Source organism: Trichechus manatus, unplaced genomic scaffold (assembly GCF_000243295.1).
Source record: "Trichechus manatus latirostris isolate Lorelei unplaced genomic scaffold, TriManLat1.0 scaffold00040, whole genome shotgun sequence".
In the NCBI taxonomy this organism is placed as follows: Eukaryota; Metazoa; Chordata; class Mammalia; order Sirenia; family Trichechidae; genus Trichechus; species Trichechus manatus.
The window spans coordinates 16,312,974-16,326,730 of NW_004443976.1; the positions used below are offsets into that span (position 1 = coordinate 16,312,974).

The 13,757-nt window shown below is 40.3% G+C and overlaps 1 protein-coding gene across 1 annotated transcript; it reads left to right on the plus strand.

Moving 5' to 3' along the window:
* Nucleotides 1–7,177: 7,177 nt before the first annotated feature.
* On the plus strand, nucleotides 7,178–8,122 carry LOC101356801 (olfactory receptor-like protein DTMT). The gene has a single exon (XM_004376136.1). It carries the CDS (start codon nucleotides 7,178–7,180, stop codon nucleotides 8,120–8,122), a length of 945 nt encoding a protein of 314 aa, XP_004376193.1.
* The last annotated feature ends 5,635 nt before the right edge of the window (nucleotides 8,123–13,757 follow it).

The following is a 13,757-nucleotide window of genomic DNA, read 5'->3' on the forward strand; positions in this document are numbered from 1 at the left end:
CCCAGCCAAGTTGACAGATATTTTTGGGGGACACAATTCAATCCATGACACTTCCTTAGTATTGTGTACTGTCTTACCCTTCGGCAAAGTTACCACTTATCTATTATCTATTTAGTGTTTTTCCCTCTCCAGCCCTCCCCTCCCTCATAACCATCAAAGATTATTTCTTTTTGTGTGTAAATCTTTTTTTTTTTTTCAGTCAGGAACACTTTAAGCTCTTGGTCATGGATACCTTTCCTATGTAGAAATTAAACCTCTCTGTATGCTTTTACATTACTAAAACCCCCTTTCTGCCAAAAAGAAAGGTTCCATACACTTTTCTTTCATAAGTACACTAGGCATTTTTTCCCCTGATTTTGTAATGACCCACAGCCCACATACCTGCATTCGGGTATGGCTGTCCTCGTACACAACCCAGAGGCATTAAGGAGTTGACCAAAAGCAGTCTAGAACCAGCAAGGCCACCACCTGGGCATCTCTGTCCCACACCCACACCTGCCCAAGTGTGGGACACTCATCTGAACCCTTGGCTGGCACCAGGCACTCCCTGAAATGAATCTCTCTGCCCAGCAATGAAGCAGGAAGGCACAGTTCTTACTTGCTAAAGTCTATTTACACTACCAGAGGCCTTTACTTTTGGTGAAACAAAAAAAAACAAAAAACAAAACAAAACAAAAACCAGGAATGAATTGACTTGAGCTAGGCCTCTCATTCTGTGAAAAACATTAGGTCTTGAAGTGGGAGGCTGATTTTTATTGTTAAGCAGGTACAGTTGTCAGGGGTTGAGTATCCAAATGGGGCCAAAGTCAAACTGCTGAGTGCCTCCCACAGGGATAAAGCCCCTTCTTCTACTTTCTTGACTTTGAGTTGCTTCACTCAGACACCCCTCCTGGCAGCTGGCTGATCTGGGCTCAGGCTGCTCCAGGACCCCCCGAGACAGAGAAGTGGGGTCCACAGAAAGAACCATTCCCAGATATGAATGTTCTGAATCTTAAGTTATTTGACCAAGGCTAGTCTGCAGATAATCCTCACATACATATGTATAAACCATTTCAGCAAAAACTTTTTTGTTTTTAAAACATGAGAGAAATTACAGTCATTTCTATCACTAGCCATCCCATTCAATAAATACTGAATAAAAGCCCAAATCTGGCATATTTAAACCTGGACTTGCATTACAGAAATTCAACAAGAAGGCAAGAGTGGAGAACTGTTTAAAAACAACAAGATGGATTCTGGATAGCTGGGAAGCTCTCAGTCACAGTCCACCTTGAGACCCTCCCCAGTGGTTCAGGGATCCTGTGCCGGGTCCTGCAGACCCGTGCACACACGTGTGGTGGGGGACACTGCTGGCTGACACTCATCTTTCTGGGGCCATGGAAGATGACGAGGTGTGGGGCTGGGGGGAAGTCTACTCCATTGAAATGGAGAGGATTCTGCGGAATTCTCCTGAACTTGGGAACTGTTTGGTGTGTTAGAAAAGAGGTCACGCTTCCAGATGGTAAATTTTGGAGGGCCTTGTCTCCTATGACACATTCAGAATTTGTAGATTAAAAAACAACAACAACAACAACAACCAGAATCTAGGGTGTGGCAGGAAGGAGATCAGAAATTTAAATACTTCTCTTTGCAAACAAGGAAGGAGACACAGAATTTTGGGGCTTTTGTGTGTGTAAACCTTTTAATAAATTTTTATAATAGTGATCTCATACAATATTTATCCTTTTGTGATTGACTTATTTCACTCAGAATAATGCCCTCCCTCCAGATTTATCCATGTTGTGAGATGTTTCACAGATTCATCGTTGTTCTTTATCGTTGTGTAATAACTCCATTGAGTGTATGTACCATAGTTTGTTTATCCATTCATCTGTTGATGGGCATCTAGGTTTTTTCCATCTTTTTGTTATTTTGAATAATGCTGCAGTGAACATGGGTGTGCATATGTCTATTCGTGTGATGGCTCTTATTTCTCTAGGATATATTTCTAGGAGTGGGATTGCTGGATCGTATGGTATTTTTATTTCTAGCTTTTTAAGGAAGTGCAGCATTTTTTCCAAAATGATTGTACCATTTTGCATTCCCACTTGCAGTGCATAAGAGTTCTAATCTCCTCGCAGCCTCTGCAGCATTTGTTATTTTCTGTTTTTTTTTTTGATTCATGCCAGTAATGTTGGGGTAAAATGGTATTTCACTGTAGTTTTCATCTGCATTTCTCTAATGGCTAGTGATCTTGAGCATTTCCTCATGTGTCTGTTAGCTGTCTGAATGCCTTCTTTGGTGAAGTATCTGTTCATATCCTTTGCTCATTTTTTAATTAGTTTATTTGTCTTTTTATTGTAGAGGTGTTGGATTTTCCTATAGATTTTGTCGGATATGTCATAGCCAAAATTTTCTTCCCAGTCTGTAGGTTCTCTTTTTACTCTTTTGGTGAAGTCTTTGATGATCATAAGTGTTTAATTTTTAGAAGATCCCAGTTATCTAGTTTATCTTCTGGTGTTTTTGTATTGTCCATTATGATTTGTATGCTGTTAATGCCATGTATTAGGGCCTCTAGCATTGAGCCTATTTTTTCTTTTATGATCTTTATAGCTTTAGGTTTTATATTTAGGTCTTTGATCCATTTTGAATTAGTTTTTGTGTACAGTGTGAAGTATGGATCTTGTTTCATTTTTTTTACAGATGGACATCCAGCTTTGCTAGCACCATTTGTTAAAAAGACTGTCTTTTCCTCATTTAATGGACTTTGGGCCTTTGCCAAAGGTCAGGTGGTCATAGATAGATGAATTTACATCTGAGTTATCGATTCTGTTCCATTAGTCAAAGCGTCTGTCGTTTTACCACGACCAGGCTGTTTTGACTACTGTAGCTGGATAGTAGGTTCTGAGGTCAGGTAGTGCAAGGCCTCCTACTTTGTTCTTTTTCTTCAATAATGCTTTATTTATAGAAGGCTTCTTTCTTTTCCATATAAAGTTAATGATTAGTTTTTTCATCTCATTTAAGAATGCTGTTGGTATTCGGATCAGGATTGTGTTGTATTTGTAGATTGCTTTGGGTAGATTGACATTTTCACAATGTTGAGTCTACCTATCCATGAGCATTGTATGTTTTTCCATTTATGCAGGTCTCTTTTGTTTTCTTGCAGTACTATTTTGTAGTTTTATCTGTATAGGTCTTTTTGGCCCCTGGTTAGATTTATTCCTAAGTTTTTTTGCTTTTTTTTTTTAGGGGGTATTATAAATGGTATTGCTTTCCTAATTTTATTTTCATAGTTCTTTTTATTGACATATAGGAATCTCATGGTTTTTGTATGTTTATCTTGTATCCTGCTACTCTGTTGAATAGTTCCAATAGTTTTCTTGTGGAGTTGACATGAAAGGTTTTTAATGATGTTTAATTTCTTTAATAGATGTAAAGTTATTAAGTATTTCTAATACTCTCATATGAGTTTTGGATAAGTTGTGTTATTGAAAAAGAATTTTTCCATTTCATTTGCAAAGTACAGTTGATCTTCATTATTCACAGATTCTGTACTTGTGAATTCAGCTGGTTGTTAAAATTCATTTGTAACTCCAAAATCAACACTAGCAGTGCTTTCATGGACATTTGTAGACATGCACAGAGTGATGAAAAATTCATGTCACCTGACATGCAACCCGAGGCAGAACAAGAGGTTCTTATTTCAGCTGTCATACTGTAAACAAGTGTTCTTTTTGCAGTCTTTTTAATGCCACATGTGGAGATGGGTTGTAGTGGAGGATTCTGCTACCCTGGAAAACTTTCCAAAACATGTATTTTTTCACGGTGGTACTCTACTTAAAGATCAATGAAGGCCTTTTGTTGCCCACAGGATAAACTTTAAACTTCAGCATTACTAAGATAACTTAGGACATTCACAGTCTGATCTCTGCTTATCTTTATGGCTTCTTCAACCATTTTCCTTCACCTCCTAAAATGTAGACTCCAGCCACACTGAACTGCATCCATTCCCTAAACAGGCAATGATCTAGCATCCATACATGAATTTTTATCCATACTACTTTTCCTGAAAGTATAGTCAGTTATGATCAGTGGATGTCATCAGTCACTGCTCAAGGACTCTTAGACAATTTGTCCTAGAAACATCTTGTAATTATTTTGTCTTTAATGAGTTCCTCCAGGATGCAGACTCTTCTGGTATCCTGAGCCCCTTGGGCCCAGGGAAATGTAGAGCAGGAGATACAAGAAGGGATGGTGCAGACAGACACAGGTGATGACTACAGAGGGTCTTCCTCCACATGCGTATAGTGAATAAAGGGGAGCAGAATCTTGGGTCAGTGTCCTGGAGTCACCCTCAGACACACTGGGTAAGTTGGGCAGGAGGAAGAATGAGCTGATCCCTTAGGCTACTTCCAACCTGAGGGTCTTGACTTCCCAGGTTGTACGCTACAGGGTCACTATGAGTTGGAATCGACTCAAAAGCAACAGGTTATAATATACTGCAAGTTAGTTTTTCAGGTACTGTAGCTCTTCTCTCCACCACCTTTCTGCCTCCCAAGACATCCCCACATTCTAGAAACAGTTTTTTATTAATGTTCACCAGTTAAAATCTCTTAGTTAATGATGATATTCATAAATAGCACTTACTATGCAATGTATTCTCCCAAAATTGTATCATTTCAGCATAATGATAGCTTTGTTAGGTAGGCATTTAACACAATGGTCTTTAAGACTTGTCTGTATATTCACATTACTCAGGGAGCTTAAAAAACCTTGCACTGACTTCCTTCCCAGAGATTCTGATTACATCTATCTGAAGGGGCTCAGCAATCTGTATTTTTTTTCAAGCATTGTATGTCAAAGTGTGGTCCATGGACCAGCAACACTGGAATTACATGGGAGATTATTAAAAATATACGACCTGTGGAATCTGAATCAGTATCTTAACAGAATCACCAGGATATTTGCATGAACATTACATTTTTAGAAGCACTGCCCCAGATGATTCTTCTGTGTAGCCCAGTTTGAGAACTAACCAATTCAATATGTGTAGAAAATAAGAAGCTCATATGCCTCCTCTTTGGCAGCATCTGGAAGTGATGTCTCCCTGGTTTGTCATCCCTAATCATATTCTTGACACTAAAGATGAGGCCCACTCATTTACCAAGGAAGCAAAATTCTGAGAAACCTGGTGTATGATTTCCCTAGATACTACTTCTCATTATAATGTCAACATGTAATAGCCAATATAAATGCTGTTGATGTCACTGGATTAAACAGCATCAGCAGGGTGAAAAGCCCAGAAGTTGGATTTAGTGTTGTCTTTCCAGTGAGGAGTTTCCCATATCCCTTAACCTTCTTCCTGGCTTTCTTTGTCAGTTGTGAGGCATATTGAGTTATGGATATCTGGGGAAGAACTCGAACGAGGGCTTCAGAGTAGAAATTATCTTTGTTCATCCCATTTCTTCCATAATTTCTAAAATTCCCCATCAGACTTCTATTCACAACAATAAAAATGCCATCACGTAGATTTAAGCATGAGGATTGTTAGACTGAGTCACTTGCATTAGTGAAATAGCAGTTTATCTAAGGTACCCTGATATTTTTCATGGGTATTAAATTATACCCATAAAGACTGTAGTAGAGTGTCAAATTTTAGTGCTAAATGGTTAATGCTAGTAAGTACTTGTTCTGGAACAATTTAGTAAGAGTAATTATTCTAACTTAATAAGAATGTCTGATGCCTTTAAAGTTGGAGTAATGCATGCCACAACTGAATGACAGCCAATAAACACTTATGAAACATCAGTTACATGCCAGGCACCATGCCAGGTGCAGGTGCTGCAGCAGTCAAGAAGGCAGACATGGCCTTTCCTGCATGGCATTTACAGTGTGGTAGGGAAAAAGCTATACTAATACCAGTATATGGAGTGCTCTGGGGACAAGTACAGGATGCTGTGGAAACATAGCAGTAGGTTCTGACCTAGTCTGGGAGACAGGGATTGTTTAGCTGAGTAAGTGACATGTAATATTATACTTGAAGACGTAGAGTAGGGTTAAGCTAAGTGAAGGGGGAGCAAAGGGAAGAAGGTTCTAGGCGGGAGGAACAGCAAGTATGAAAGGCTGGAGGCAAGAAATGATGACCTTTAAGCTCAGCATTGCTGAAGAGTGGAGTGCAAGTGTCGTTTTGTGGCCAGATGAGGCTGTGGAAGTAGGGAAGGTCAGGACATGAAGCACATTTTGTGCCCTTGAAAGGAATTTTGCCTTAATCCTAAGAGCAATGAAAAGTCACTAAGGAGCTTAAGCAGGAGAAGGAGATGATCAGATTCTCATCTTAAAATGCCCCAGCATGAATGAAGGGATTGAAGGAGAGTGATCCTGGGAGTTGGGAGATGTTCCTGCAGGGACTGTCTCCATAGTCTAGACAAGATATGATGTCCGCCTGGTCTAGGGGAGTAGCAGTTGGGATAAAGAATGGATGAATTAGAAAGAGAATTAAGTTGCAGCATCTGTAGTCTTGATAGATTGGGTGTTGATGATGAGAGAAAGAAATTAATGGAAGAAAACTCTTAGATTTCTGACTGGATAACTGAGATACATTCTACTGAAATATGGGAGACCAGAGGAGATGCAGGTTGGGAGAGGGGCAGGTTGGAATTATGAGTTTAATTTGGGATCTTTTGGGTTTAAGATACCTGTGATATAACCAAGGAGGGTAATCATTCAGCAACTGAGTATGCATTTCTGAGGATTACATGGAAATCTATGCCATAGGAGCAGATGAGAATTTCATGGGGCATACGTATAGGGAACCATGTTTAGTAAATAACCCTGAGAACATCAACATGTAAGTACTGACAGAGCAGAAACCAATTACAGTCACTGCGAATGAATGAATAGCTAGGCAAGTAGCAGGAAAACCAGACCATTGTGTCTCAGAAGCTAAGAGGTATGAGTGATTTTGGAAGGAGGGAGTAGTGTTACATGTTACAGAAAAGTGAAAAAATGTTATTTTTGATCATTGAGATTCTGATTAAAAAGACCCAGAGTATAGAAATTGTCACTGTTGTGATAAGGGAAAAATCAAATATTATTACAGAGCATCTAACACACCATTTATTACAGAAATATGTTTATTTCTTTAGTCAGGTTTTTAATGAACACTACTATTTCTTCCTAAAGATATTAGTGACACAGCATGTCAGGAAAGAATCAAACTATCATCTCTGAGTTCATCCTCCTGGGCCTGCCCATTGATCCAGAGCAGCAAAACCTGTTCTATGCCCTATTCCTGGCCATGTATGTTACTACCATCCTGGGTAACCCCGTCATCATCCTACTCATTCGACTGGACTCCCACCTCCACACACCCATGTATTTGTTTCTAAGCAACTTATCCTTCTCTGACCTCTGCTTCTCCTCTGTCATAATGCCCAGATTGTTGCAGAACATGCAGAGCCAAGTCCCGTCCATCCCCTACACAAGCTGCCTGGCCCAGATGTACTTCCTTCTGTTTTTTTGTGACCTGGAGAGCTTCCTCCTTGTGGTCATGGCCTATGACCGCTATGTGGCCATCTGTTTCCCCTTGCACTACACCGCTATCGTGAACCCCCAGCTCTGTCTCTCCCTGGTGGCACTGTCCTGGGTGATGACCACATTCCATGCCATGCTGCACAGCCGGCTCATGGCCAGGTTGTGTTTTTGTGCAAACAATGTGATCCCTCACTTTTTCTGTGATATGTCTGCTCTGCTGAAGCTGGCCTGCTCTGACACTCAAGTGAATGAGTTTGTGATATTTATCATGGGAGGACTCATTCTTGTCATCCCGTTCTTACTTATCATCATTTCCTTTGTACGAATCATCTCCTCCATCCTCAAGGTCCCTTCTACCAGGAGCATCCACAAGGTTTTCTCCATCTGTGGCTCCCACCTCTCCATGGTGTCACTGTTCTATGGAACTGTTATGGGTCTCTACTTATGCCCATTAGCTAATAATTCTACTATTAAGGAGACTGTCATGACTATGATGTACACTGTGGTGGCCCCCATGCTGAACCCTTTCATCTACAGCCTGAGGAACAGAGACATGAAGGGAGCCCTGGGAAAAGTCTTTCATAAAAGGACATTTTCATTCTCTCTATGATGGTAACACTTGGGATTTTTATGTAATCTTATTCTGTAGAGATAACTGATATTGAAATATTATCTCAGACTTCTTTTATTATCATGGAACATTCTGTTAAAATGAAATTCTGAAGAATTATCTAATAAGTAAGAAAGATGAAGTGGAGCTATCTTGTTGAACTAAGACGTGGTTCTCAGTGAACTTCGGGGAAAGTCTTTTTTTGTCACTCACAGATGATCCTGAGGAGCATAGATTTAAATGATCTTATTGCTTCCAGCTGTTAAACCACTAATTTATTATATGTTGTTATTTTTTTTAACCAGAACTCTACTTGAAATAACACTCTGTCCCTCCAAGTCAATACTGACTAAAACCCAAACATATCAGCCTCTCAGCCTCCCTCTGCTAATTTCTGTTAGTGTCCTTTCCTGTACAAGTGTTCTTATCATTCTGTGTCTTAACTTTTTGACCCATGATTTATTTTTATGTCCACATCATCTTTCTGCCATGATACGAATCTGAAAGGAACTTTCCAACTCCTTTATTAGAATAGTTTATTTTGTTTTAAACTGGGAGCTAACTAATACCTAAACCCGTAAAAAAAACCCATTGTCGTCAAGTCAATTCTGACTCATAGCCACCCTATAGGACAGTGTAGAACTGCCCTATAGCATTTTCAAGGAGCACCTGGTGGATTCGAACTGCCAATCTTTTGGTTAGCAGCCGTAGCTCTTAACCACTACGCCACCAAGGTTTCCAACTAATACCTGAGGGTCCTAAAAATTACTCCCCCAGGTATGAGAAGGAAGCCAGAGATTGGTAAACAACCTCAGTCTTTAAGGACGTCTGTCTCTTTGTTGATATTTTATAATTTACCGACAAAGTTTATATCCATAACCTATTCTACTCTTGCGAAGTTTGCACAAAAGGAAATATAACTATTTTACACTTTGAAAAATATGGAATTTGTTGACTGACTTGTCAAGATCCGAGAATGGGTCAGTATTGAGCCTACTTACGATCCCAGACTATCTGATTGAGAAGTCTCTTCTTATTTTCCCCCCACCTTGGAAATAAGAAGAAGGGTAATTCATTTAAAAATCTTAGCTCCACTTATGGCATGGTCTAGGTTTCCAACCTTGCTCCATTTGCATCCTTATTGCTTTGCTTATTTGGTGTCCCCAAATCCATCATTTCAATTCTCTCATATATATTTTTTGACTTCTAAATCTCCATCTGTAGCCAAGGCCTTTCTCCAGATCTTAATTTTTATTCTCATCTTTCCAGTGGACATATCTACTTGATGATCTATAAGTCCTTCCATCTCAACATGCATAAAATTCAACAATTTATGTTTCCTCCCAAGCCAGCTATTTTTTCCACATTCCATATCTTGATTCCTGATGTTACTTTCCACTTAGTTACCCAAAGAGCTCTGTGCGTGTGTATTTTCAAAAATGGGTTATTGTTCATGCAGTTTTTCTTTTTTCATTTAACATTGTTTTCTGATTTATTTTAATATTCCTCATGTGTTACTTAAGGTACACCATTTTCTATAACGGATAAACTCTGACATGTGATACAACAAAAGTTTTTCTTGCTCATGTAAAATCCAGTTGGCATTGGGCGTGAGGGACACTATATTTCATGCTGTCAGGCTAATGGAGGCTCTGAGTTCTTCAACATATGATTGCCAAGATTGCCCCAGGTGTTGACATTCATCTGGAAGAACACAGAGAGTAGAGGATCACATGGGAAGTTTTTATGGACCGGGCCTGGAAGTGATATACATCACTTTGATCTTCGTTTCATTCTCCAGAACTCAATCACATAAATCAACATAGTTGCAAGGGGGAGGGGCTGAGAAATTATTTGTTCATAAATTGTCATACTGAAATCTATGCTACAAAATAGGAGCATGAATTTTTTTTTTTTTGAAAAAGAATTTTATTATGTTTTTGGTGGAAGTTTACACAGCAAATTAGGTTTCCATTTGACAATTTCTATACAAATTGTTCAGTGACATCAGTTACATTCTTCACAATGTGTTAACATTCTCTTTAATTTTGTTCTGGTTGCTCCATTTGCAGTGCTGTAGTTTCCCTGCTGCTTTGTCTTCTTATCTTTGTTTTACTGTAATCGTCTTAGGCTGGGTTCTCTAGAGAAGCAAAACCAGTAAAGCATATAAATATTTACATATATAGAGAGATTTATATCTAGGAAATGGCTCACGCAGTTGTAGAGGTTATAACGTCCCAAGTCCCTGGGTCAGGATAGAGGTTTCTCCTGATTCACATAGCTGCAGCGGTTGGTGAACCCAAGATCTGCAGGTGGGAGAGCAGGGCTGTTGCTCACAGGCTGTGAAGCTCGATGAATCCCAAGATTGACAGGCAAGACTGCAGGTAAGCTAGTAGCTCAAGTCCCAAGAACCAGAGGTCAGATGAACAGGAGCCAGCTGCAGAATCCAGAATAAGCAAACCCCTGAGCCCTGCCAGAACATTCGCCCACACTCAGTGCAGGCCACACACCCAAGGAAACTCCTCTTCAACCGATTGACTACTCACAGCAGATCCCATCATGGGGCTGATCACATATCAAATCTCAACCGGGAAGTGACCACAACATCACACGACTGCCAAAACACTGAGAATCATTGCCCAGACAAGTTAACACTCAGTCTTAACCACCACAATAATTGTTGACTTTTTGTTCTCATATAGATGGTGTCTTAATTATCTAGGGCTGTTATAACAGAAATACCACCGTGGATGTCTTCAACAAAGAGAAATTCAGTCTTTCAGAGTCTAGGAGGCTAGAAGTCTGAATTCACGGTGCCCGCTCCAGGGGAAGGCTTTCTCTTTCTGCCGGCTCTGGGGGAAAGTCCTTGCTATCAGTCTTCCCCAGTTGAGGAGCTTCTCAGTGCCGGGACCCCAGGTCCAAAAGACACACTATTCTCCTGGCTCTTGTTTCTTGGTGGTATGAGATCCCCCTGCCTCTGTAAAAGAGATTGATTTAAGACACAACCTAACCTTGTAGGTTAAGCCCTGACTCATTAACGTAATTGCTGCTAATCTCACCTAATTACCATCATGGAGGTAGGATTTATAACACATCAGAAAATCACATCAGATGACAAAATGGTAGACAATCACAATACTGGTAATCATGGACTAGCCAAGTTGACACACACTTTTTGGGGGACATAATTCAACCTACAACAGATGTTTTTTTACTGGAGGACCATACTCATGGGTTATATCCTTTATTTTGTGTGCCAGTCTGTTATTTTGCTAAAAGGTGACCTCAGGGGATAGTTTTGGTTCAAGGTTTAAAGAGTGTCTCAGGCAGATAGTCTCAGGGAGTCAGGAGCATGAACTTCTGATGTGCACTGTCTTAGTCATCTAGTGCTGCTATAACAGAAATGCTACAAGTGGATGGCTTTTAACAAAGAGAAATTTGTTCTCTCATAGTCCAGTAGGCTACAAGTCCAAATTCAGGGCATTAGCTCTAGGAGAAGGCTTTCTCTCTCTTTCAGCTCTGGAGGAAGGTCCTTGTGATGCATCAGTCTTCTCTTGGTCTGGGAGCATCTCAGTGCAAGAACCTCAGGTCCAGAGGACATGATCTGCTCCCAGTACTGCCTTCTTAGTGGTATGAGGTTCCCATATGTCTCTGCTCGCTTCTCTCTTTTATATCTCAAAAGAGATTGGCTTAAGACACTATCCAATCTTGTAGACCTTATCAGTATAAGCGCCACTAATCTACCTTATTACTTCATAGTGATAGAATTTACAACACATAAGGAAATCACATCAGATTACAAATGGTACATAATCATACAATACTTGGAATCATGACCCAGCCAAACTGATACACACGTTTTTGGGGAGACATAATTCAATCCAGGACATTCACTTAGCTGTATTGGCCACATTAACTCCTGGGAGTTTCATAAAGCAACTGCAAAGTCCAAAAAAGTGAGACCATATAATTTATTAATTTATTGTTCAAACATATACTTTACATGGTTGCATTCAATTTTAGATATTGAATTTTCTTTTGAAATAATTATAGACTCACAAGAAGTTTCAAAAATAGTAGTACAGAGAGGTCTTTCATATCCGTCACCCATCTTCTTCCAATGATAACATTTTATATAACTATAATACTTTATCAAAACCAGGAAATTGACATTGGCACAATACGATTAATTCGACTACAGACTTTACTTAGATTCTATCAGATTTTGCGTACACCAATTCTTTTTTTCTATGTTTTTGTGTATACTTTATGATGTTTTATCACATGTATAGATTCATATAACCACCACCACAATCAAGATACAGAATTGTTCTGTCACCACAAAGGAACTCCCTAGTGTTACCCCTTTATAATTCAAACTAGAATATGTTTTGAGAGTGAAAGGGGCATAAAGAAGTGATAAACTAGGACTGTCCTGGGCAAACTGGTATATATGGTCATCTTGAATTTACCTTACATAAATGTAATTGTACATGCTCAAGAAACAATAAGAGCTGGAGCCAAAATGGTGGAATAGTCTGATGCAGTAAGCCATCCTGCTTCATCAAAGACCTGAAAAACCAAGTAAAACAGATACAGACATCAATCCTAGAACCCTGAACCTTAAGTGAAGGGATAAAGTATTAGATTGGAAGCCACTGAGGAAAAGAAGAAATTGATAGAAAATGGGGAAGGAATAGAGATATAGAGTGGAAGTTCCTGACCAAATGGCATGAATCAGCGTTGCCATCTTGGAATAAAGCCAAAAACCCTGCACGCAGAAAGGTACCTCCACGGAATTCCCAATAGGAGATAGAGGTATGGCATGGACACATCCAGGACTAAATAAGACCATGTTTTCTGGCTGCAACTCAAAAGTGAAGCCCAGACTCTCTCACCTGGTAACCGCAGGAGCATGCTTCTGCAACTTCTACCCCTCTGGTGAACAGTGGCTATAATCACCCCATCGCAGCCACCCAACTGCCAGGAACCAGAGTACAAATGCCCCCTACTGCTCTCTTCAAATTAGCCCCCCTGCCTCTGTTTTCGCCTCTCCTCTGTCCTCTCTCCCTGCCTCGCCACCCATGGCCCTGAGGGGACCTGGCCCGGACTCCAGACCTCTTCAAGCTGGCTCTAGACCCCTGCTGCAGCTCACTGTGGCACCCAGGGGTACTGTTCTGGACCCCAGGCCACTACTTGCCAGCTCCAGACCCCTCCTGCTGCTCACTATGGACCCGAGGGGACTCAGCCCTGACCCCAGGCCTTTCCCACTGGCTCATGACCTTCCTGCAGACCACAGTGGTCCCACTCCATCCCCAGCCTCATTCACACTGCAGACAAATGACCCATCTTTACCTCTTCCCTTCATGCTGGACCTACCCTGCTGCACCATAGCTGAGCGACCGACCCTGCACACAAGGACAAGTTGTTGAGAACTATCATACCCACAGATGAGCAAGCAACAAAGCATGCCCAGCCCACCAGCCCAGATATAACAAAACAAAACAAAAAAGCAGGATGAAACAAACAAACCTAGAATCAATAAGTAAAGAAAATAATACCTGAATGTCTCAGAGACAGCAGACCATATCAAAACATAAAAACAAAACAAAACAAAAAAACAAACAAACAGGAT